General features: G+C 43.5%; 1 protein-coding gene across 1 annotated transcript in view; it reads right to left on the bottom strand.

The window, feature by feature from the left end:
* Window positions 1-27,631, bottom strand: part of DCC (DCC netrin 1 receptor) — a 1,295,383-nt gene that overhangs the window by 95,458 nt on the left and 1,172,294 nt on the right. The window contains exon 27 of the mRNA XM_030191909.1: window positions 22,097-22,309. Within this exon, the coding sequence (XP_030047769.1) occupies window positions 22,097-22,309 (213 nt within the window). The remainder of the gene's footprint in view (window positions 1-22,096; window positions 22,310-27,631) is intronic.

The following is a 27,631-nucleotide window of genomic DNA, read 5'->3' as shown; positions in this document are numbered from 1 at the left end:
CAAAAAGGCATTAAGTGGGAGGGTAGGAGAGGGTGAGGGTGGATAGAGGGGAATTTGATGACCCTTCCCAGCCCGCCCAATGTATGTGTGGAAGGGTGTTTGGGAATGGGAGCGAGTTAGTGAAAAGGGGAGGCTGGTAAGGGGGGAGGCGGGGGTATTTGGGAATGGTAGCAGCTTTGTGAAGGGTGCCTGTTTGAGGGGTTAAAGGCCCGGACGCGGGTAAAGGAATATTGTGAAATATATGGAATGAAAAGAACTCGGGGGCGGCACCGCCACGAGTAAGATGTGGCTTGACGGCACCGTAAGTCACATGGGGAGAAAGGGGATAATATGGGGGAAAAGTGAGCCAGTTTCGTTACCGAATGGCTTAACACTATGGAACCGCTATGGGCAATTAACTTGGATTAAATGATTTAGATGTTACAAAGACAATGTTAAGAGATGTTGAAATATTTACTGATGTTTGGTGAATAAAGCTGCAGCCAAATTTTATTCCAAAGAAAGTGTTATGGCGTTATTTGATTTCTAATGGGAGTGTGTTGAGAAGACTGACTGAAGTGCGAATGTCAATGTTATGCTGCTGAATATTATTGGTAGAGAATGACAGGGTGACAAAGTTTGTCCGCATCCCCACCCCATCCCCATGGGTTCTGTCTCCAACCCCGCAGGTTCTGTCTCCATCCCAGTCCTGTCCCCATGGATCCTGCCCTGTTCCCGCAGGTTCTGTCCCCGTCCCTGCCCTGTCCCCATAGGCTCTGTCCTCTTCTGAAGAAGCCTTGAACATTTATGATTTTACATTTAAATCTTTTTATTAAAGTATGAAAAGGAACAATATGCTGTGCAACTGTTTTTTTATACATCACAAATAGAAAACAATAGTAAAAAAGAGCAACTTGTCTTCTTAGAAGATGTGCTGGTAGCAGGAATGTACAGGATCCCCCATCAAAATTTTGCTAGTTATGGCCAGAATGTTTGCTTGTTTTTCCAAAATATCAAAATATCGTTGTCAGCATCACTCAAACATAAATAACAGTCCAGTTCATTAACAGGCTTCAAAGTAGAAAATGACACAGGGACAAAGTTTGTCACCGTCCCCATCCCCACCTAGTTCCCATTAGATCTGTCCTTGTACTTGCCGCATCCCTGCAGGCTCTGTCCCCACCCCGTCCCTGCGGGCTCTGTCCCCGTCCCCATCCCCGCGGTTACCGCGGGTCCCCATCCCCATGTCATTCTCTAATTCTTGATTAGTGCCTGAGCTGAAACTGGCTAACTTCTGGGCATTCCAGGGGTAGAGTTGGCACTTATCTAATTAAGTGCTAATATTCAGCTCTTAACTGCATAAGATAACTGCTTAAATTGGGCCGCAAAGATAGCAGTCCTTTCTTTAAGCGGATCAACTTATGCGGTTAAGGGATTAATATTGCACTTAACCACATAAGCTTTAGCAGGCAACCTACGACTGGATATTCAATGCTGGTGTCCAGACATGGCTTGAATATCCAGGAATACAGTCAGCATGACACAAAAATGCTGACCACCTCAGGCTGAATATCATCGCCAGTTTGACTGTAACGAATACTGAAAGAAACCAGTGTTTGTAGGGCTCAAATGCACAGGTAATTAGTAACTCATCAATTTCAAAGTATCCATTTGTTGGAGAAAATCCTGTCCTTCACTTTGACTCTTCTTAGCTAGCAGTAGATAGATAGGGGGCCTTTTACTAAGGTGCGCTGAAAAATGGGCTGCACTAGTGTAGACGCGTGTTGTGGATGCGCACACATCCATTTTTCAGTGCACCTATAAAAATGCCTCTTTTTTTTTTGGCCGAAAATGGACGTGCGACACAATGAAAATTGGCGCGCATCAGTTTTGGGTCTGATACCTTACTGACACCCATTCACTTAGCGGTAAGGTCTCAGGCATTAACTAGGTGGTAATCACCAACGTGCGTACAATGCTGATTACCGCCCGGTTAGTGCTGTGCGCTGGAAAATAAAATATATTTTCCAATGCGCATAGTGGACGTGTATAAAAAAATGAAATTACTGCCTGGGCCATGTGGTAGCCGGGCAGTAGTTCCAAATTGGCATGTGTTGGGTGTGCGTAGGCACCTAGGCAGCTTAGTAATAAAGCCCCTCAATTTCTAAAGCTATTTTCAGTACTAATATGCACAAACGACTTATAAATTTGCATTGCAGAAACAGTAGAGACCCCAGGAAGATTTATTACGCAGAGATTTTACTGCCTAACAGAGTTCTTATGGGATTCATTCTTTCTATGTAGTACAATAGAATTCTTTGAAAAAGCCTCGTGGTGGTAGGGGGGGAGGGGGAGGAGAGCAAGATGGTGACAGTTTGTACTCTGAAATACCAAAGTTTCCTATTGATATGGTGAAATGCTAGGGGAGACCTAGAGTTACTTTGTCTGCTCCATGCCCTTCGCCACCACCTAGACCAATGGATTCATTTGTCACCTGAAGGCCAACTCTTGGGATGGGGCCTCTGGAAGGAACATCAGGGGAAGAGCACCTGGTGCCATTCTTGAGCCATGATACCATTCTAAGACCAGAGGAGAGAAAGCAACCTCCGGAGCATGCAGTGCCAGTGCAGCTGGAGGAGATGATGACTCTACCACGATAATGCTTCATTTGAAGGAATCTGCATCATTTCCCTAGATTCAATTTGGACAGAAATAGAAGGTTTGGGCAATGCTTTCTGTGCAACTCTGTCTTTTATCTACTCAGATTCAGCCATTAACTGCTACAATAGATTTCCATGCTGCTGATGTGGAACAATGTAAAAAGAGACAAGATATTATTGAGCCCAAGTTGGAGAAACTGTTTAATAAAGAAGCTGTTCTTCTTAAATGCACCATAAATTGCAGAATTTAGAAAATCTTGCAAAAGAAGAAGAATCTTTACCTTATAAGGGGCCCATTTTACTAAAGTGTTTTTTTTCTACATTAATGTGCTGTAACACAGGATTTTAATGAATGACAAATCCCAAACTAATGCTGAATCAAGAAGGGGCATTCCCAGTATATCCATTTAGGAGGCGGTAAACTGTCCTTCGTTAACTGTGCATTAGCCAGTTAGCATGCTGTAAGTGTAACATGCTAGCTGGTTAAAGCTTCCCGACCTATGACAGAAAAAGTGATGTGCAGTTTAACACACAGAAACAGGAAAACTACAATAAAACTCCTTAACGTGGTCGATTGGTAGCCTGTTTCTGTGCAATAACCATGTGTTAAGGGCTTAAAGCACTTTAGTAAAAGGGCTTCTAGATTTCTCCAAGTGTTCTAAAATCTCTCAAAGGAACGGTTTAAGAAATAATCTGCTTAATATTAAAAGTGGTTTAAGTGAACAGGAGGGGCTGCTGTCTGCTTAAATCACTAGTAACCACCCAACCTCAAATATTCAACAGTCCTAAACTGGACAGAGTCTATGAGTATCATTTCTGATGGTCCACGTAGAAAGTGGGCAGGGCAGGGGCAATACAGGGGGGTGGTATTGGATAGCAGCTGGCGGTTATTCAGGTGAGGGCAATATTCAGTGCCAGAAACCCCATAATTTTTTCTATTTCCCTTCAAGCCCCCTCCTGCCACTATAGCAGCAGCCTCTTTCCAGGCAGCACCCCAGCACACATTGACAATCCCCCTACCCAGAACATCCTCTTTCCACTCTGGGACAACTTCCTATATATGGTGGTCTAGTGGGAGGTGATGGGGGCAGGAGTGAATCCCACTCGCTCATGCCCCTAGGTGGTAGAATCTTCAAAGTGGCTGAGGCAACCTCTTGCAGCAGCTTCATGGCAGTAGCGCAGCACTTCCTGTTCTGCCCCCATATACAGGGTAGCGGGGTGCATTGTTATGTATATTTAGTATGAGTATTAGTTGTATTCAATTGCATTCTCTGTGTATAGATAGCACTGTGTATTAGGGCTGCTATCCTTATAGCTTTCAGTTTCCAGTGATTGACTCCTTGTCAGAGACTGAGATGGTATATAGAGGAGTAAAATTTTTCTTCACTCAACGTGTAATTAAACTCTGGAATTTATTGCCAGAGAAAATAGTAAAGTTGGTTAGCTTATGGGAGTTTAAAAGGGTTCTGGACAGCTTCCTAAAGGAAAAGTCCATAAACCATTATTAAATTGATTTGGGAAAATCCACTGCTTATTTCTGGGAAAAGCATCATAATATGTATTGAGCTTTTCTGGGATCTTGCCAGGTATTTGTGACCTGGATTGGCCACTGTTGGAAACAGGATACTGGGCCTGATTGACCTTTGGTCTGTCCCAGTGTGGCAATACTTATGTACTTCCTTGCTATACGTTAATAAAAAGATTTAAATATAAAATCAACTGTTTGAGGTTTCTGTGGATGGGGACAGAGTTCATGGGGACGGTGACAGAGTTTACAGGGACGGGACAAACTTTGTCCCCACATCATTCTCTACTTACCACATCAACCATATGCTGGAGACTGAGAACAGACTGGCTCTAGGGGGGTTGCACAGCCTACTTATAGGTAACACAGAAGTCAGTGGTTCTCAGTCTGCTGGTAGAAGTGCATAACCCATTTGTCTATGCCAGTCTGGAGCGATGCAATAGAATTACAGCTTTGCTTGGCAGGGGTCAGGTAAGCAATAAAATATTTCCATCTAAGTCCTTCTTTCTTATGATACGTTAGCTAATTATAATTGTTAGCTAACATATCTATGGTACACAGGCTAAATATCCTTACTGTGGCCTTATCATTTTCATTCAAAATCTGTTGTTAAGGTGATTAATTGAATGATTTGGTTTGGTTAATTGTGGGTTCTGTCTAGTCATAGCTGCACTGGTTACTGTTCTTCATTCTCACTCTGAAAAATCTGAATAACATAAATAGGCTGAACAAGTAATTAAAAGAATTTAAGACAGTACTTTATCAATGCATACTATTACTACTGCTACTAATACCACTACTGAAAAGGTATGAGCTAAATCCAAAGTAGTAAAAATAAATGAAATTAGCTCACGTGTTTAGCTCTGTAGAACAGAACACTGTTGATAGTCATGAGTACAATGAACTTCCAAAAATCCTATAAGTATGCACATTTTTTAATGACCTGTCTGTCTGTCTGTCTATCTATCTATCTATCTATCTATCTATCTATCTATCATTTAAATGGTTAAGGAATACATAGAAACATTTCCATATAAGAGGATTAAAGTTCCATTTTTATTTTCTAATTTCATGCCTATGGTTTTGAAGCATATTTGTAAACTGTATAAAACACGACTGCATTTCATTTTTGGAAAAGAATGAAAATGTGATACCACTGGGTTCAACATTCAGTCACCACCGTCAGTGTTATTTTAAAAAAAATAAAACTCAAGTGGCAACAATTAAAATCCATACTCAACACTGGCATTCGAATTGCAGCTGACAATGAATATCCAGTCAGAGTGGCAAATGCCACTGTTATCTGGATAGCAGCGATATTCAGTCCTCTCTTGTTTCTGGCCTAACTTTATATGGGTAGTTACTCGGACATTGGTCTGAATATCACCACTCTCTGGATCACTGTTCTCTCTAAACTGAGCAGGAGTCTTACAACTACTATCCTGCCAGTGGCAGGGGTGGGGGAGTGTTTACACTTTCTGAGGGACAGGCAAACTCTGCAGGACTCCAGGGAACCTGCCTGTCCCTAGTGATATAAAATACAATATTGAAGCATCATCATCCACTGGCAGCAATGCAGTTGGAGGACTCCCACTCAACTTAGAGGAGTGGTTCCCAAACCTGTGGGCAGATGATCGAAAGCCGCACGCTGTTCCAAACAGTGCTCTAAAAATAGTGCTGGAACAGCATGGGGGTTTACTGCCCCTATGATCAGAGATAATAGCATGCAAATTTAAGCATGCTATTATTTCCAATCATAGGGTAAAGTGCGAGAGGATTACAATCCTCCCGCATTGTGTTTTGTCAGCCTAGACCTGTCAAACACAGGGACTGGAGGTTCATGGGACCACCAGACCCCTAATACCCCCATCTTGAGCCAAGCGACATATGGACATCCAGTCCCCCCAACCCCCCTAGCATCCCAATGATGGCCCAGTGGACTGTGAGTCAATCCCCCCCCCCCCCGACTTGGTGGTCAGGCGGCCCTTCCCCACCCCCTACCTTCGTTGGAAGAGGTAGGTGGCTTCCCTCCTCTTCCATCGGCACCGCCTCAAAAATGGCAGTGCCCTTGCCATGGACAGCACGCCAATGTTTGGTGTGCTGCTCGCTGATCATTGGGAAGGAATACATTTAGCATGCATTTGCATGCTACTTGCACTAAGAGCCCTGTTTTGCATGCATTTGCATGCTAGTTTCATTCAGGGCCCGCAAGCGTGTTGTTTCACATGCTCGGGGGCTCTGATCATGAGGTAGTAGCAAACGTAGGTGCTAGTAAGGCGCTAATCATCAGTCCACTGGTCCTGGAGGCACTCCAGCCAATCAGATTTTCAGGATATCCACAATGAATATTCATGAAAGAGATCTGCATGTACTGCCTCTACAGCATGCATATCCATCTCATGAATATTCATTGTGGATATCCTGAAAACCTGACTGACTGGGGTGCCTCCAGGATCAGGTTTTGAAACTACTGGCTTAGAGGGAACAGTTCTACCTTTGCTTTACCCACACACTGCCCTGGCACTATCTAGATAGCATTGACATGATCTGTAGTGATTAGATAGTGCTGCTAAATATCTATGGCCAATATCAGTCAAGCCATTTATCCAGATAATGGCAACCACTATCTGGTTAAATGGCTTTGAATATTGACCTGTAAATTGTTAATACATACTCAAATACTGTGAATATAAGAACACACTAGAAAAAGTATGCAACAGGGCTATTTAAGATCAAGCAAATGATTTTGGATTTTAAAACAAGTATGTCGGAAATGAGAAGTATTGTTTAAGAGTTTGGAACTGCATGCATTTTGCTTTAGAAACTGGTTCACATATTTCTGAAAATCTGCTACCTTTTCTAATATGTACCAACTACTATTTATCTTCATTACAGCTAATTAGCACTCCTCAGTCTGTTCAAGTCAGCCCTTGGCCTTTCACATCCTTACAATTGTCAGACTTCCAATTATTGATTCTCCTCGTTGTATTAAAATGATGAACGCCGAAAGATATTTTCAAATATTCTCCTCTATTCATTTATTTATTTCCTAGTTACAGTAAGAAGTTTCACTCAGAACAAAAGTGCTCAAATATATAGTCCATGTGTATGCATGGATCTGAAAAAGAATTTCTTTGTCAGAATCTCATCTCCTGAAAATTTGGTATGGAAGGGACACATGCCCACAGACATAAACCGTATTTCCCTTCAGAAAGCAGATTCAAAAATTCCTCCTTTTGACATTCCATGCATTACTTCACTGATAATGATTAATGGATGAAGCAATTAACTTGCTAGTCACAATCACACAAGGACTAACACCAGTGTGCACATACTGTAGAGATCCTGCTTATCAACTTCTTCCCTAGATGAGATTATGTTCATGTACCTTTCTGACTTACTACTACTACTTAACATTTCTATAGCGCTGCCAGGGTTACGCAGCGCTGTACAAGTTTAAACATGGGGAAGGACAGTCCCTGCTCAAGAGAGCTTACAATCTAAAGGTAAAACTATGTAGTCAGTGTAGGTATCAGGAATGGGAAGGTGGTTAGGCACCAAAAGCAAAGGAGAAGAGATGGGCCTTGAGTAAGGACTTGAAAATGGGCAGCGAGGGCGCATGGCATATGGGCTCAGGAAGTCTGTTCCAGGCATAAGGTGATGTGAGGCAGAAGGGGCGGAGTCTGGAGTTAGCGGTGGTGGAGAAGGGTACAGAAAGGAGTGATTTGTCCTGAGAGCGGAGGTTACGGGTGGGAACATATGCAACTTTCTTTAAGTTAGACCCCTTATATTCTGTTACCCTTATATTCTGTTACCCTATCTTATCTGCTTATATTGCTCATTGTCAAAGCACATACACGTCTCAAAATGCCCCCCCCCCCAAAAAAAAAAAAAAAGTGTATCTGCCAAAAATGTTCAAATACCAATTTTGGAGAGGCAGAAAAAAAAATCCAACACTGCAATTTGTCCAAATAGCAAGGGGGTGTGTTGGGGGTGGGTAGGAGGCATGTTTTGGGTAGAACTAGAGAAGAAATGGTCAAGTCTTTTAGATTAGACCTGGGTAAAAAAGGTGCTCTATGCAGCTGACCACTGCAGGGATTAAGGCATGATCCCTCTGTAATACCCCAGTAGTTACTTTCCCCTCCCTCTCCCCTGAAACTGAAAGGAAAACCAGGCTCTATGACAGCCTCAAGTATTACAAGTATTCTGACAAAAGATGGAAGCAAGTGTGAGGAGTACCCTAGTGGCTTGTGCAGTGGATTTTAAACCAAGGGACCCTGATTCAACTCCTACTTTAACTCTTATTGTTTTAAATTGTGAGCCTTCTAGTCACAGACATCTACCTATTGTACCTAAATATATAAGTCACCTGCAAGCCTGAAAGCTATTGAAGTAGTGAATATTCAGTAACAGTAGGTATTTTTCTATTCCTGGAGGGCTCACAATTACAAAATAGAAGAGTTATTTGAACCCAAGTCCCTTGGCTTAAAGCCCACAGCACTAACCGCTAGGTTACACCTCTACTCTGCCTGAATGCCTGTGTGGGCCATGTTTCTCAAAATGATGCCAGACAGACATCCCTATCCCTGGGTTGGGTTTTTATTTTATTTTATTTTTTGCGGGCGTTTCATTTTGGAAAATGGCTATTCATTTGGGAGGCTCTCAGCACAAAAATGTGCCATGTTCAAACAGAAACTCTGAACGTTTTTCCCGTTTGAAATTGGCTGTTGTTTTAGACGTTATGAGCAGGATGTCTCAAATCAGACGACTTTTCAAAAATGCCCCTCCATTTACAGCATACTATCAGAAACTTTATGCCCCGAATCTACGGTATTGATTTTACACTTATATCAAATGTCACTTATTGTAATTTTAAATAATTGAATCTTCATAAGCCTAGGGTACTACTTAATTGGACACCAACTGAATTGGCTATCATCATTGGCTCCTACCTCCTCCGAAAACACCTGCAGAGTAAAACAACTCCAATTGGAGAAAAAAAGTCTGCAGTAAAAAAATGGAGGGAGTTAAATTGTGACAATTTTTAATCAAAGTACAAAAACTATAACCTAAACTTCCTTCTAATTCTGAAAAATTGGAAGAATAAATTTAAAGTATAGATCATACAAAAAAGAGGAACAAAAAAAGAGAGTACATAGCTTCACCATGGAAATACTACCAAGGCAGTCATCCCGGAGCCACTCTTAATTTTGTTCAAACTCAATGTTCAAAATATACTATCTTTGGTCAGTACTGTCTTCAATCCGAAGTATCTATCTCAACTCTTTCTAGTATCTTTCTAGTATCGTTCTCAAACTATTTCTCAAACTATTTTATTTATTTATTTATTTATAACATTTGTATCCCACATTTTCCCACATATTTGCAGGCTCAATGTGGCTTACATCGTTCCGTAAGTGGTGATTACCAGTTCCGGATAGAAGAAATAAATAGTTGAGGTAGAGGGACAGATTAGGTTAGGTTACAGGAGGAAAGTTCGTCCTATAATAAGAGCTAAAGGTAATAGGTTAAACTTCGTTCATGACAAAAATAGCTTGAACAATTAGGATCATTAAACTGGAAATCAAGATAGTAACATAGTAACATAGTAGATGACGGCAGAAAAAGACCTGCACGGTCCATCCAGTCTGCCCAACAAGATAACTCATATTTGCTGCTTTTTGTGTATACCCTACTTTGATTTGTACCTGTGCTCTTCAGGGCACAGACCGTATAAGTCTGCCCAGCACTATCCCCGCCTCCCAACCACCAGCCCCTCCTCCCAACCACTGGCTGTGGCACAGACTGTATAAATCTGCCCAGCACTATCCTCACCTCCCAACCACCAGCCCTGCCCCCCAACCACCGGCTCTGGCACAGACCGTACAAGTCTGTCCAGCCCTATCCCTGCCTCCCAACCACCAGTCCCGCTTCCCACCACCGGCTCTGGCACAGACCGTATAAGGCTGCCCAGCACTATCCCCGCCTCCCAACCACCAGCCCCGCCTCCCGATCTTGACTAAGCTCCTGAGGATCCATTCCTTCAGCACAGGATTCCTTTATGCTTATCCCACGCATGTTTGAATTAGCAAAAACAGTTGAGATAAAGAAAATACACGTTGTATAGTTGTGTTTTGTTAATTTGCAATTAGGATAATTTGTTATTGTATGCTTTCTTAAATAAATAAGTTTTCAATAGTTTATGGATGGACACTGTGTCGTGTGTTATTTTTTATGGATTTTGGTAATTCATTCCAGATTTGCATGCATATGTAGGAGAAGCTGGATGCATATGTTAATTTATATTTCAGTCCCTTACAGTTTGGGTAGTGGAGATTCAGGAATGTACGTGATGAAATCAAGGACTGCTTTATGGAACAGGTGGTACAGGAGCCGATGAGAGAAGGAAAAATTCTAGACCTAGTCCTTAGTGGAGCGCATGATCTGGTGCGGGAAGTAATGGTGCTGGGGCCGCTTGATAACAGTGATCATAATATGATCAGATTTGATATTAGCTTTGAAGTAAGTATACATAGGAAAGCAAATATGCTAGCGTTTAACTTTAAAAAAAGGAGACTATGATAAAATGAGAAGAACGGTGAAAAAAAAAACTTACAGGAGCGGCTGCAAGGGTCAAAAATTTACATCAGGCGTGGATGCTGTTCAAAAACACCATCGTGGAAGCCCAGGCCAAATATATTCCATGTATTAAAAAATGAGGACGGAACACCAAATGACAGCCTGCGTAGTTAAAAAGTGAGGTGAAGGAAGCTATTAGAGCTAAAAGAAAATCCTTCAGAAAATGGAAGAAGGAACCGAGTGAAATTAATAAGAAACAGCATAAGGAATGTCAAGTCAAATGCAAAGCGCTGATAAGGAAGACTAAGAGGGACTTTGAAAAAAAGATTGCGTTGGAGGCCAAAACACATAGAGGGGCATAATCGAATGAGGACGACCATCTCTAAGGGTGCCCATCTCTAAGGACGTCCTGGTGAAGGGGCGGGGAAACCCATATTATCAAAACAAGATGGGCGTCCATTTGCTTCAATAATACGGTCGGGGACGCCCAAATCTCAACATTTAGGTCGATCTTAGAGATGGTCATCCCCAGTTTTTGGCGATAATGGAAATTGAGGACGCCCATCTCAAAAATGACCAAATCCAAGTCATTTGGTCGTGGAAGGAGCCAGCATTCGTAGTGCACTGGTCCCCCTGACATGCCAGGACACCAACTGGGCACCCTAGGGGGCACTGCAGTGGACTAACTGATGCACTAACTGAATGGAAAAAGGCATGCAGTGGTCACTAACCACCTCCCAACCTGAAAAAAAAACTTTAAAAACTTTTGTCTTTTTTTTTTAGAGTACGGGTGAAGGATGTCCTTTGCTATGCCTCCGTGATGATAGTTGAGGACGGCCTTTGCTATTTATTTAGATTTTGCTCACACCTTTTTCAGTAGTAGCTTAAGGTGAGTTACATTCAGGTACACTGGATATTTCTATGCCTCCATCCCTGCAACGGCAGTTGAGATGTCCAAAATGTGGATGTTTGTGAGAAGGACATCCATGCCTGGATGCTTCTGTGAGAAGGATGTCCATGCCTGCTTTGTCTCTGACACCCCCTGTATTTATTTGGATTTTGGATCACAAGTAGCAACAGTGGGATTTAAACTGGCCACCTCTGGATGGCAAAAAACAGTGCTCTAACCACTAGGCCACTCCTCTACTTCGCTCCAATCCCTTGAAATTTGGCCATCCCCCCAGCGACCTGCATACTGCCCCCCCCCCCCCACCACAGGAATGGTCAAATTTCAAGGAAACGGCTTTCGATTATGCCGATTTGGGCGACCCTGAGAGAAGGATGCCCATCTCCCAATTTGTGTCGGAAGATGGACGTCCTTCCCTTTCAAAAATAAGCTAGATAGTAAAAATGTTTTTAGGTATATTAAAAGCAGGAAGCCGGCAAAAGATCGGCTGGACTGCTAGAAGACCGAGGAGTAAAAGGGGCGATCAGGGAAGACAAAGCCGTAGCGGAGAGATTAAATACGTTCTTTGCTTCTGTCTTCACCAGCGAAGATTTGGGTGGGATAACGGTGCCAGAAATGGTATTTGAAGCTGGTGAGTCGGAGAAACTTAATGAATTCTCTGTAAACCTGGAGGATGTAATGGGGCAATTCTACAAACTGAAAAGTAGCAAATCTCCTGGACCGAATGGTATTCATCCCAGAGTACTGATAGAACTGAAAAATGAACATGCGGAGCTATTGTTAGTAATATGTAATTTATCCTTAAAATCGAGCATGGTACCGGAAGATTGGAGGTTGGCCAATGTAATGCCGATTTTTAAAAAAGGTTCCAGAGGAGATCTGGGAAACTACAGACCGGTGAGTCTGACGTCGGTGCCGAGCATAGTGGTAGAGACTATTATAAAGAACAAAATTACAGAGCATATTCAAAAGCATGGATTAATGAGACAAAGTGAACATGGATTTAGTGAAGGCAAATCTTGCCTCACTAATTTCTTTCAAAGGGTGAACAAACATGTGGATAAAGTTGAACCGGTTGATATTGTGTATCTGGATTTTTAGAAGGTGTTTGACAAAGTATCTCATGAAAGACTCCAGAGGAAATTGGAGAGTCATGGGATAGGAGGTAGTGTTCTATTGTGGATTAAAAACTGGTTAAAAGATAGAAAACAGAGAGTAGGGTTAAATGGTCAGTATTCTCAATGGAGAGGGGTAGTTAGTGAGGTTCCCAAAGGGACTGTGTTAGGACCACTGCTTTTTAACATATTTATAAATGACCTACATATGGGAGTAACTAGTGAGGTAATTAAATTTGCTGATGACACAAAGTTATTCAAAGTCGTTAAATCGTGGGAGGATTGTGAACAATATCAAGAGGACCTTACAAGACTGGGAGACTGGGCGTCTAAATGGCAGATGACGTTTAATGTGAGCAAGTGCAAAGTGATGCACGTGGGAAAGAGGAACCTGGATTATAGCTACGTCATGCAAGGTTCCACGTAAGGGTCACAGACCAAGAAATGGATCTAGATGTCGTCGTTCATGATACGTTGAAACCTTCTGCTCAGTTTGCTGCTGCGGCTAAGAAAGCAAAAATGTTAAGTATTACTTAAAACGGAATGGGAAACAAAAATGAGTTTGTTATAATGCTTTTGTATTGCTCCATGGTGTGACTGCACCTCAAATATTGTGTTCAATTCTGGTCGCCGCATCTCAAAAAAGATATAGTGGAATTACAAAAGGTACAGAGAAGGGCGACAAAAATGATAAAAGGGATGGGACGACTTCCCTATGAGGAAAGGCTAAAGCAGCTAGGACTCTTCAGCTTGGAGAAAAGACGGCTGAGGGGAGATTTGATAGAGGTCTATAAAATAATGAGTGGAGTTAAACGGGTAGATGTGAAGCATCTGTTTATGCTTTTCAAAAATACTAGTACTAGGGGGCATGCGATGAAGCTACAATGTAGTAAATTTAAAATGAATTGGAGAAAATGTTTCTTCACTCAACATGTAATTAAACTCTGGAATCCGTTGCCAGAAAATGTGGTAAAGGCTGTTAGCTTAGTGGAGTTTAAAAAAGGTTTGGATGACCTCCCAAAGATAATGTCCATAGACCATTATTAAATGGATTTTTGGGAAAATCCACTATTTCTGGGATAAGCAGTATAGAATGTTTTGTACTTTTTTGGGATCTTGCAGGTATTTTGTGACCTGGATTGGCCACTGTTGGAAACAGGATGCTGGGCTTGATGGACTTTTGGCCTTTCCCAGTATAGCAATACTTATGTAAGATAGACATTTTTGAAACTGAAAAACATCTATGTTCAGCACTCGATTTTTGGATTTTTGAAACAAAATCGGACTTAGATGTTTTATTAAAAATGCCACTCCACAGGTTACGTGCTTGCTCTTAACTTATAGGCACATGCTTCCACTGTCAAGCTAGTTTTCTATAAAGGAAAACAGGTGCCTATGTTCCTTTATAAAACATAGTAACATAGTAACATAGTAGATGACGGCAGAAAAAGACCTGCACGGTCCATCCAGTCTGCCCAACAAGACAACTCATGTGTGCTATTTTTGTGTATACTCTACTTTGATTTGTACCTGTGCTCTTCAGGGCACAGACCGTATAAGTCTGCCCAGCACTATCCCCGCCTCCCACCACCGGCTCTGGCACAGACCGTATAAGTCTGCCCAGCGCTATCCCTGCCTCCCAACCTCCAGTCCCGCCTCCCACCACTGGCTCTGGCACAGACCGTATAAGTCTGCCCCGCACTATCCTCACCTCCTAACCTCCAGCCCCGCAACCCACTACCGGCTCTGCTATCCAATCTCGGTTAAGCTCCTGAGGATCCTTTCCTTCTGAACAGGATTCCTTTATGTTTATCCCACGCATGTTTGAATTCCGTTACCATTTTCCTCTCCACCACCTCCCGCGGGAGGGCATTCCAAGCATCCACCACTCTATCCGTGAAGAAATACTTCCTGACATTTTTCTTGAGTCTGCCCCCCTTCAATCTCATTTCATGTCCTCTCGTTCTACCGCCTTCGTATCTCCGGAAAAGGTTCGTTTGCGGATTAATACCTTTCAAATATTTGAACGTCTGTATCATATCACCCCTGTTTCTCCTTTCCTCCAGGGTATACATGTTCAGGTCAGCAAATCTCTCCTCATACATCTTGTTACGCAAATCCCATACCATTCTCGTAGCTTTTCTTTGCACTGCTTCGATTCTTTTTATATCCTTAGCAAGATACGGCCTCCAAAACTGAACACAATACTCTAGATGGGGCCTCACCAACGACTTATACAGGGGCATCAACACTCCCTTTCTTCTGCTGGTCACACCTCTCTCTATACAGCCCAACAACCTTCTAGATACAGCCACCGCCTTGTCACACTGTTTCGTCACCTTCAAATCCTCAGATACTATCACCCCAAGGTCCCTCTCCCCGTCCGTACCTATCAGACTCTCGCCACCTAACACATACGTCTCCCGTGGATTTCTATTCCCTAAGTGCATCACTTTGCATTTCTTCGCATTGAATTTTAATTGCCAGACCTTAGACCATTGTTCTAGCTTCTTCACATCCTTTTTCATGTTTTCCACTCACTCCGGGGTGTCCACTCTGTTACAGATCTTAGTATCATCCGCAAATAAGCAAACTTTACCTTCTAACCCTTCGGCAAGGTCACTCACAAATATATTGAACAGAATCGGCCCCAGCACCGATCCTTGTGGCACTCCACTACTCACCTTTCCCTCCTCCGAGCTAACTCCATTCACCACCACCCTCTGGCGTCTGTCCGTCAACCAGTTCCTAATCCAGTTCACCACTTTAGGTCCTATCTTCAGCCCATCCAGTTTATTTAAAAGTCTCCTGTGGGGAACCGTGTCAAAAGCTTTGCTGAAATCTAAGTAGATTACGTCCATAGCTCGTCCCTGATTCAATTCTCCTGTCACCCAATCAAAAAACTCAATGAGATTCGTTTGGCACGATTTCCCTTTGGTAAAACCAATAAAACTTATTGACCTATAGAAATGGCTTTGCAATCCATTCCCAGACTGATATATTTCAACAACTTTTTCCCTTATTTCTTCTGGAATTTCCTTTGATCATGGTATAGTGTTCTTATAGATACTTTGTGGAGACTACTTCACTCTCATAGTAATGTTCAATATATAGTGAGGTTGAGATTCAACATAGCTGGCCACAATCAGCTGAATCTAACTATCAATTAAATTTGGTTAATTGGTTGAGTAACTACGGGACAGTCAATTTTTCACTTAGGTGTTCATTAAATAAAGTAATAACTTAAAAACTGTTATGTGATTACTCAAGTTCCCTTTGTCTAATATTTACATTTAGAATGACATACATGAAAAAAAACAGGAGAAGTCAGGATGGGAAAAAACATTTTCACATCACTGTAGAAAGTACATAAGTACATAAGCATCGCCGTGCTGGGGCAGACCAAGGGTCCATCGAGCCCAGCACCCTGTCACCGACAGCGGCCAAAAGAACAAGCAATTTGTCCCACCCATCCTAGAAATACTCTATTATTCCCTAACAGGCTCCTACCATGCAACCCTTGGCTCTTATTTAGTGGCAACTAGTTATATAATTGCCCGCTTAACCCCTCATCCTGTAATGTGAGATCCCAAAAGCCATTTGTGAGCTGTGACTATAGAATGGTAGCACTTTACTCATGTGAATGTTACAGATTCAAGTGTAAATGCTAGTTTGGTGTTAAGCAGTATTTTAGAACCCTAGGGGCCTTTTTACAAAGGTGCATAAGGCCCTAAGTGCATCCAGTGTGCACTAAATCAGCATTATTGCCCAGCTACCACGTGCCATGGGCAATAATTCTCAATTTTTGCACATGTCAAAAACACACATTAGAAAATATTTTCTATTTTCTACCACATGGTGCTTACCTGGTGGTAAATGGCATTGGGCACGTGCTGCATGCCTACTACCCAGGTAGGGCATGAGACCTTACTGCTAAGTCAATGGGTGATGGTAAGTTCTCAGGCCGAAAATGGGTGTGCCCTGGGTTTATTTTGCTGCACGTCTATTTCCGGCCCCTTAAAAAAAGCACTTTTTCCAGGACGCAGCAAAAACTGTCCCGACACATGCACAAAAGACGTGCTCGCACTACCGCAGGTCACTTTTTGCAGCAGCTTAGTAAAATTGCCCCCTAGTATATAACTTGCATAGCGCCAAAAATGTAAGGAGGTAGGGTTTCCCATGGACAGCGTGCCAATGTTTGATGTGCTGCTCGCTGATCATTGGGGAGGAATACATTTAGCATGCATTTGCATTCTACTTGCTCTAAGAGCCCTGTTTTGCATGCATTTGCATGCTAGTTGCATTCAGAGCCCACGAGCGTGTTGTTTCACATGCTCGGGGGCTCTGATCATGGGGTGGTAGCAAACGTAGGCACTAGTATGGTGCTAATCATCAGTCCACTGGTCCTGGAGGTACTCCAGCCACTCAGATTTTCAGGATATCCACAATGAATATTCATGAAAGAGATCTGCATGTACTGCCTGTACATCATGCATATCTATCTCATCAATTTTCATTGTGAATATCCTGAAACCCTGACTGGCTGGGGTACCTCCAGGATCAGGTTTGGAAACTACTGACTTACAGGGAACAGTTCTACCCGGGCATGGGCAGGTCATGGGCATCTCCCACACTTAACACGCACAAGTTATAGAATACTGTCATTTACACGTTAAAGTGCCGCAGTATGGCATGGGCATTTACACCTGCCATAGACATGGCACAAGTAAGCATGTCTAATTGTTGGCGCATAAATGTCAACTTATGCTAGTTTGCTATAACGTAATCTTGGTGCCCAGATCTTGTTGTAGAATTAGCACTTAGTGCCCAGCATTTTGGCATGTAACTTTTGCTGCACTTTGTAGGATTTCCCCTTTAGGGTTAGATTCTATATATCGCACCTTGATTTCTGCGCGGTTAATCAAAGAGTATTCTATAAAGTACGCTTTAATTACGGTGTATGTTAATGAATATGCTGAGTTCTGCTCCGTGCGACTAAATTTAGTTGTGGTCGATTCCGATGCCTAAATTAGGCACAGAGCAGGTATATTCTATAATTTTAGAAACGCCCATGACCCGCCCATTCCACTCCATAACCATCCCACCTTTCAACTATGCAACTTAGAATTTATGCACACCACGTTGCAGAATACACTTAGCAAGTAGTGCACATAAATTCTAATTAATGCCAATTAGTGCTGCTAATTGCTTGTTAACATCCAATTATCAGCGCTGATTAGCTTGTTTTGTGCATTGTTATTGAATATTCTTCTATTTCCATGTGGAAATTGAGGTGTGACATATAGAATCCCGGGGTTAATATATAATATCAATTTAATGCTTGTTAACCTATGGATTAATGCACATACATTTGATTTGCATAAATTAAGTCATAAAGCACATTGAAATATGTTTATTAAACGTATGAAACAAACCTGAAAAAGCCAGAAAACTGAGAAAAAAGGTCCACAAATCTGAAAAAAGGATTACTTTTTGCCTGCCCACATCCCTAAGAAGCATCACACATTGTTTTCTGTAAACAATTGAAAAAAATAATAAAGTGAAATGTAGAAATTGATCAGGAGAAACAACTGAGTCAATATTTATGGTTCCCTTCACTAAGGTGCGCTGAAAAATGCCCTGCAGTAGGCATGTGTTTTGGAAGCACGCAGAATCATTTTTCATCGCACCTGTAAAAATGCTTTTTTTAAAAATATTTTGACTGAAAATGGTCGTGTGGCAAAATGAAAATTGGTGCGCATCCATTTTGGATCTGAGACCTTACTGCCACCCATTGACTTAGCAATTAGGTTTCACGTGTTAACCAGAATGCCTTTTACCACCCAGTAGCAAAAGTATTTTCTGGCATGCATAGGGGACGCGTGTCAAAAATGAAATTACTGAAAGGGCTGCGTGGTAGCCAGGCGGTAATCTCCAATTGACACACATTGGGCACACGTAGGCGCCTACGCGGCTTAGTAAAAGGGCCCCTTCATGACTGTCAGCATATTTTAATTTTAATGCCAGCCATAGCACCCAGAAACAATACATATTTAGAGCACTGTTACATGGATAGGCTGCAGCACTGCACATATGTGAAGAGTGCTTGCCATCATCTGCTACAGAAACAGTGGTCTTCTTGTGCATCTAAATTAAACCACTTAGCTATAACGGACTCAATTCTATAAATGGAGCAGAAAAATCAGGGCCGACAAAATAATAGACTAAGCGCTATTCTATAAATGATGCTGACAGGCACCGTTTATAGAATAGCGCTTACTGCCGGGATCCACGCCTTTCTTTGGAGCCCTTTTACTAAAGGACTGGCACACGACAATAGGTTTGTCACATGCCAATCTGAAACTACCACCAGGCTACTGCAGCAGCCCGGAGGTAATTCCACCCCAGCGCACGCCATTTCTGGCACTATGTAAATTTATTTACATATTTTTACCACCGGGTTAGCGGTAATATAACGTGCATAGTAACATAGTAGATGACGGCAGATAAAGGCCTGTACATCCATCCACTAAGTAAGTAAGGGTTCATTTTACGAAGCAACGGCATCAGGGGGCTGTGTTTTTGATGTGCACCAAGGCCACCTTTTTCTGCAGCAGATAAAAGGGAGATCTTTCTATTTTTAAAGAAATGGCCGTGCGGCAAGTGAAGCACTTTCCACGTGGCCATTTCTTGGGGGGGGGGGGGGGGAGCCCTTACCATCACCCACTGAGGTGGCAGTAAGGGCTCCCGTGCTAACCTAGTGGTAACCGGGCAAGATTACCACCGAGTACACACTGGTGCTACAAAATAAAAATATTTTTGTAGTGCCATTTTAGTGAGCAGGAAGCCTGTGTTGGGATTACTGCTGCTTTGTAAAAAGACCCCTAAGTAAGTGCTCTCCACCCCCCCCCCCCCCCCCCCCCAAATGGCTACCTGGCAAGTGCAAACTTACCGCACAGACATTTCTTTTTTCAGCCTTTTTTACCCTCTGCAGTACAAGGGGCCTTTGCACATGGCAAAAACACATGATGCCGCTAGCACACAGCCCCTTTTACCACAGCTTGGTTAAAGGACCCTTTTAGCTGTTTTGCAAGTGATCCTTGTAAAATGAAAAAATTATAAATAAATGATTAAAAAAGGACCCTTTTAGGCATGAGGATTTACACCAACTCAGGGGCGTATCTGCGTGGGGCCTCAGGGGCCTGGGCCCCCGCAGATTTTGCCCTGGACCCCCCTACCGCCATCAACCCTCCCCCGCTGCCGTTGCTTACTTTTGCTGGCGGGGGGCCCCAACCCCCGCCAGCCGAGGTCCGCTTCCACCTGCCGCTGCCTTAAAAACTACTTCTTCAGCCGGCGGGGGACCCCCAAACCCCCGCCAGCCGCCCCGAGGTGTTTAAAGTTCATCTTCGGCCTCCGTGGCCATGCTGCTGTTGATAGGAGCTGTTGAATCCACTTCGGAGTTTGACGTTGCAGCACGTACAACGTACGACGACGTCAGACTCCGAAGTGGATTCAACAGCTCCTATCAACAGCAGCACGGCCACGGAGGCTGAAGATGAACTTTAAACACCTCGGGGCGGCTGGCGGGGGTTTGGGGGTCCCCCGCCTGCTGAAGAAGTAGTTTTTAAGGCAGTGGCAGGTGGAAGCGGACCTCGGCTGGCGGGGGTTGGGGCCCCCCGCCAGCAAAGGTAAGCAACGGCAGTGGGGGAGGGTTGGCGGCGGGAGGGGTGTGGAGAGAGTCATTGGTGGCGGTGGGGGCTCTGGCCCCCCCCACCGCCAGAGTCCAGATAAGCCCCTGCACCAACTAAACCCTGGTGTAAATCCTCATGCCTAAACTAGACACGGATCCCCTTTATTCTACAAGAGCGCATAAAATGCAGGTATGCCACTGATCTGCTCATGACCCTCCCATGGCTATGACCCCTTTTTGGGACCACACATAAAATTAATGCACAGATCCTGGCGCCTAAGATGCATGCATAAATTTTAATTGATGACAATTAGTGTGCCAATAATTGATTATTAGCACCCAATTATCTGCGCTAATTGGCTTGTTATTTAAGTAAATTGTGCATGGAAATTGGGTTTGCACCCATAGTTCCACATGTAATTTTTAGCACCACTTATAGAATTATGTTCAATACGTATAGTTAGGTTGAATACCCTCTCTGTCCCCTAGCACTATATAGTGCGAAAGCATTTAGAGGGAATTTTCAGTGGTACTATCTGTATATTACTGCTGAAAATTTCCCAGTCAAAATTCATCTGGCAACAGTCAGCATTTCTTTAAACACTGACCATCACTGGCAGAATTAGGTCCAGATAGTCAATGCTGGGCCATGTCCAGGCACCAACATTTAATATCCAGTGTCATGCCAGAATGAACTGGTCGCTGGAGCTTATGCAGATGATGGCCAATATTCTGATCCCCTCTTCCCTCCCTCTGGATTCTGATCCCCCCCCTTTCCCCCCAAGGCAAGTTTAGCCCCTCTGAACAAGCCCATATCCACCCCCCCCCCCCACCCACAGATAGGCCTCCCCATAATATCCCTGGTGGTCTAGAGGGTCCCAGAGGCAAAAGCAATACCCACTTGCTCCTACCCATCACAGTTCCAGGCCTCAAAATGGCTGCTGCAACTTCTAGTGGCAGCTTCAGGGTACTAACAAGTACTATGAGGCTGCCCCTAGAGGTTTACTTGGCTATTTTGAGGCCTAGCACCATGATAAACAGGAAAAAGTGGGCATTGCTCCTGTCCATAGGACCCTTTAGACCACCAGGAATATCTGATGTAGGCAGCTGGGAGGGACCTATAAATAATTGAGGGTGGGCTTGTTTGGGGAGCTAAACTTGTCTTCAGGGGGGAGGCGTGAGGAGGCACCAGGAACCCCTCGGCCACTATGTGGAAGTTAACCGGGCACAGCCTGATATTCAGACCAGTGCTCGGTTAGTTCAGTGGCTAAACCTAGGATAGCCTTTTTGCCGCTTACTTAACTAGTTAGCAGAATGAATACTGCTGCTAACTGGTTAAGTACAGGTTCTGCCTTGGCTCTACTGAATCTCCAACCATGAACCGCTCCAGCTTTAATTTGACAGTGCAGGGGTGGTTTGTGCTGATATTCAGTAGCACTGTCCAGTTAAGTGACCCTGATATCAGCAGATGGGTAGGCACAAGTGGATAGGCAGGCTCTCCTGCCCAGTTAAATCACTGACCCATTCATGTTTATAGGACTGATCCATTCTGTAGCCCTTAGAATATTTGCCCAGATGTGCCTTGAAAAGAAAATTAATACTTCAGGTCACCTGAAAGTTTGATAAAGAATATTGCATTACCTGTTTGAGACAACAGTGGTGTATAAGGAACTTTAGGTTCTATTGCACTCATCGGTGGAGGTAGCAAGGGGTTTGCAAAGCTGCGAAGGGGATGGGTCGGCCGAACGCAAGCAGTAGGGATAGTTCTGCTTGGTGCATCCTCACTGCTTGCATGTTCAGGTTGTGCCTGGGGTAACATGGATGATGGCTGAGAGGACGGGCCTTCACTTATTGCTGAAAAGAAAGTCAAGATACACAGTAAGTAGTGGAATACTTACTCGATATTTGCTTGAATGAGTTTCATATTATTCTGCTACCCTGAAATGACTGAAATGCAGCACTCACATCAGGAACAAACAAAAAAAAAAGACAAAACAAGAAACTATATTAGTGGTGAATTTACCTAGCAACAATATTTGTGAGTACACTTTCAGCTTCTATGCATAATTGCTACTGAAAATAGAACGATAGATAATTAAATGGGATTTGCTGTAAGTGTATGGACAGGATCTCCAACAACATAATAGAGCGAAAGTGTGTTCCAGTTGTGCAAATAATTTTTATGATTTCAGCTGGGGTTTGACAGGAAATAATGGCTGCGGTATTCTTAGCGTTGTTACAGAGACTATTTCTTTTTCATGTATAATATATTTGGTAAGTAATAAATAATTGCACACGGGAGCTGTAATTTCATTTTGAACTTTCAAAAATTGCACTAGAGGCTTTTAACAATTCATAGCTTCAAGAAACTCTCGGTGGTATTAAAAATCCATATTGCATGACAGGTCATGATTTACTCTACCTACATTTGATATTTTTTTCCTAAATTGTTGAGGATTATATAAAACCATTATTCTCCATTCTAACCTATTCACTAAAACTTTAAAGCCTCTTGATAGAACACTAACACTCTTCCAGAAATGATTTTCAAGCATTTTGTTAGACATCTGTATTTACCTGGCATGAATTTCCTATATTTCAAGCAAAATAATAACTTTCCTTTCATATGTGTGATATTTTCAAACCAGCATTCCAAGAATACAGCATTTGACAGCAGTTTATACAACTTCTTTAACACTTTTAATATTTGTTTTATAAATCATGTAGATGAATTTCCAGCTTGAATAGGTTAATGTGGTTTTAAACTCATATCATTTTCCAGAAAAACGCCACATACAAATAATGACCTCAAACTTATGCTAGTGGGATGATAACACACTTTAAGAAATGATTGTAGGGTAGCTGGAATCTTGTAGTATGGGTGCCAGCATAGATTTCCACAGCTTCCACTACACAGTGTGACTACACCTCATGTTTGACATCATTGGTTGCCAGGTACAGCACTAGGGGGCCCTTTCGCCAAGCTGTGGTAAAAGGGGGCCCTGCGCTAGCTGCACCGTGTGTTTTTGACAAGCACTGAGGCCCCTTTTACTGCAGAGGATAAAAAGGCCAAATAAAGAAATGGCTGTGTGGTAAGTTCGTACTTGCTGTACTGCCATTTCAGGGTGTGTGGGGGGGGGGGGGGGGGGGACTCCTAAGCTAACCCAGTGGTAAAAAATATAGAAATAAATTTCTGTAGTGCGGGAAATGGCATATGCTGAGGTGGAATTACTGGGCTGCTGCGGTAGCCTGGTGATAGTTTTGGATTTGCGCACGGGAAGCCTATTGCCAACGCACCAATCCTTTAGTAAAGGGGCCCCTATATGACATTTGGGCATTCTAGACTCTTCCAGAAAGAGGGAGTAGCTAGAGGTACCATATTACAATCAGGAGGGAACAATTTGGTAAGAAACTCTTCCTGAGCACAAAACCCCTGTTTTACATTTGCGTAACTCTTTGGTGCTTTTGTCTCTCCGGCCTCTGATCTTAACCACAAGGGGAGAGCCCTTCAAGCCTAACGACTTAGTCTTATAGACCCAGAATTTTTATATACTTTCACCCAGATTCTATATAATGCCACTAAAGATGCGCGCCAAATCTATAACAATGCAGGTAACTTAACAAGCTTAACAAGTTAATGAGTGCTGATAATAGCACTTAACAAGCAATAATGAGCACTAATTGGCACTGATTAGAATTTAGGCACACAAGTCGCTGGGCATATTCTGTAATGATGTGCGTCGAACGTCTAACGTGCACAGGCAAAAAGGGGCATGGTTATGGCCATTTCGTGGGCATTCCAAAATGTTTGCACCTAGTTACAGAATATGGCCCAGTGTGCCTAAATTTATGCGCTGGGATTTACACCACATTTTCATTGGAGTAAATGGATGTGTGTAGATTTAGGTGCTGGAATATCATCTACGCATATTCTATAATTGGTGCCTAAATCTAGGCACTGATGATTGAATGCAGTTAGTAGGCAATTTGTTTAGGCCAGGGGCGTATCTGCGTGGAGCCTCAGGGGCCTGGGCCCCCGCAGATTTCGCCCTGGACCCCCCTACCGCTGCCAACCCTCCCCCTCCGTTGCTGTTGCCTACCTTCGCTGGCGGGGGACCCCAACCCCCGCCAGCCGAGGTCCGCGTCCTCCTGCCGCTGCCGGCTGCCGTTAAAAGAATTCCGTCAGCTGGCGGGGGACCCCCAACCCCCGCCAGCCAAGCCGAGGTCCTTTCATTTCTTCTTCCACTAAAGCTGGCGCCGAAAGTTTCTTCTGAGTCTGACGTCGCTGCACGTTGTACGTGCAGGACGTCAGACTCAGAAACAGCTTCATTCTGTTTCTGAGTCTGACGTCCTGCACGTACAACATGCAGCGACGTCAGACTCAGAAGAAACTTTCGGCGCCAGCTTTAGTGGAAGAAGAAATGAAAGGACCTCGGCTTGGCTGGCGGGGGTTGGGGGTCCCCCGCCAGCTGACGGAATTCTTTTAACGGCAGCCGGCAGCGGCAGGAGGACGTGGACCTCGGCTGGCGGGGGTTGGGGTCCCCCGCCAGCGAAGGTAGGCGACAGCAACAGCGGGGGGAGATTGGCAATGGCAGCGACTGGGGGGAGGGGGATCGGCAATGGCGGCTGCAGCGGGGGGGGGGGGGGGGCTATAATGTGCCCCCTCACTCTGGCCCTGGCCCCCCCTACCGCCGTAGTTCAGATACGCCCCTGGTTTAGGCACCATATATAGAATCTCCCCCTTTATACTGTGCTATCCAAGGAGTGACCTAGGAATATACAGGTAGCAAACTGCTTAAACATCTGCCCTCTTGGATGTCTGAGGGAATGGGAAAAACGTTACATCACTTTTGAGAAGTTAAGGAGAAGTAGAGACTGAGCTCAGCCCCTGATGCTCTTGGGCACTATGGATAGTGCAATTTGTGAGGTTGATCTTATATTATAGTACTGTGATATCACCAGTGGTGTGCTGGAGCCGGCTCGCCAGAGTCGTTTGTTATTTTTTAAAGACTTTTGGGAGCCGGTTGTTAAACTTTAACAACCGGCTCCCAAAATTTGGGCTGGGGTGACTCAGGTCCCCTCCTGGCACCGTCGGCGTCCAGCTGCCCTGTGGTTTGGCCATCTCACTTGTTCTCCTCCTCTCCGACCCTCGCAGTGGCAAAACAAAAACAGCATGAAACCATGCGTGGGGTCGTAGCCCTGCGTGCGCCGCTGCTGGCTCCCTTCCTCCTCCCTCTCCAAAACAGGGGAGGGAGGAGGAAGGAGGCCGGCAGTGGTGCACGCAGGGCTACGGCTCCACGCACAGTTTCATGCTGTTGTTGTTTTGCCTGCCGCGAGCATGAGGGTTGCAGCTTGTGGTTCCTTCAGGCCGCTGCAGTACTGGCCCGGGAGGAGGAAGGAAGCCGGTAGCAGTGTGTGCAGGGCTACAGCCCAAGGAGGTTAGATTGAGAACAGGAGATATGTGAAGTCAAAAAAGTTGAATCCACAGAGGTTTGTCTCTCTTTCCTCCTCCCCCCCCCCCAACATAGCCGTCATCCCTGTACTTGCAAAACGAAGCAAACAGTTCTTTGAGCTGCTGCATCCACATACTCATTCTTTATTGTTGGTAGCCTTTTTATTTAATCTCACTTGTATGCTCAAACATGCCAGCTTGTGCAGTATATGGATGTAAAGAGAGGAAGTATAATAATGGAATAACTTTTCATACGTAAAATAGTAATTTGTTATAAATTGTAATCAGTGTCTCATTTGGAAGGGCTGGTTATAAGGACACTCTAGCACATGTTGTATTCATGCAGAGATTTTTTTTCTCTTGGTAAAGGGCCACTAAAACAGACATCATGTTATGAGAATCAGGTGCTAACATCCAGAGTTTCTATTTATTTCCTTATTTATGGCATTTATATCCCACATTAAACATAAATTAGGTTGAAACCTGGGAGCATTTAAAATGTATATAATATGTTACCAGTTTGATTGTAACCACAGAAAGGTGGTATTTCAAATCCCATCCCCTTTTCCCACTTCTGCTGCACTCAAACCATGCCCCCACAAATGTTTAATCACAGATCACTTAAAGTAGATGCACGTTTTCCAAGCACATAGTGGTCATGCAGTTTTATTAAAGTCCTTTTTACTGCATGCAGAAAAAGCGTTATAAAGTTACTCCCTATGGGGGCAATTCTAGAACTGGGTGTCACAATTCAGGCACCTAGATTCAGCACAGTTAGTGTTACTTCTATAATGGCATCTGGGCACCAAAATTCCTTTATAGAATACCAGCGTAAATCAGCATCAGCACATCTACTTTCGGTATATTCATTTACACCCTGTCAATAACAGGGTAAATGTGCACACCTAAATGCAACACTTAGCATATAACTTGGAGTATTCTGTTATTACATCAACCCCACCCATGCACCTCCCCTGTGAATACCACCCTTGTATGTGCACGTCATTTATAGAATCCAATTAAATGACCAGAACAATCTAAACAGCGGGGTAACACACTCAAAGCAATAACAATACTAAACCCTGAAAACTCACTCCTGTATATATCTTTAGTGACAGTTCATTAGCAACAATTCATATAAAGTGCAAGTACACCAACTGAAGATCTCAGCGGCAACTCATTTCACAAGACCCAGGAAGCCCTTGGCTTGCCTGCCCCCTCATTAGTCACAAATATATTTTTAATGAAAATTAATATTGTTCCACATATTTGGTCTTTTTACATTCTTTTACGTAAAAATAACTCAAATTATTACTTACCTTTAATCAAAAGATGGACCGTTCTCCAACATGCGTCATGTTTTGCTGAATTGCTGCATCAGGGTTCAGTCTACTGCCAAAATCCCACTTCACTAACATAACCTTATACTTTAATAGAATAGCACTTAGCACTCGCCTAGCACTTACATGCGCTTGTGTACACTTACCTGTGTAAGCACTAGTATTCTGTAAACTTAAGCATGCATATGGCGCATAAATTTAGGGAAAAAAACAGGGCAGAAGTGGAATAAGATCTACCTAAATCACAATCCGCAAATACAGCAAGATAGGTAAAAAAATAGTTCTGCTAGCGTTCCTTAAAGGGCAACGATTGCTAATGAGCCTGTGAACTCAATATGTCCTTGATAAATGGCGTGTGAACAGCACCGGCAAATTTACAAACCA

Source organism: Microcaecilia unicolor, chromosome 2 (genome assembly GCF_901765095.1).
Source record: "Microcaecilia unicolor chromosome 2, aMicUni1.1, whole genome shotgun sequence".
NCBI lineage: Eukaryota > Metazoa > Chordata > Amphibia > Gymnophiona > Siphonopidae > Microcaecilia > Microcaecilia unicolor.
This window is presented reverse-complemented; position numbering and strand designations above follow the sequence as displayed.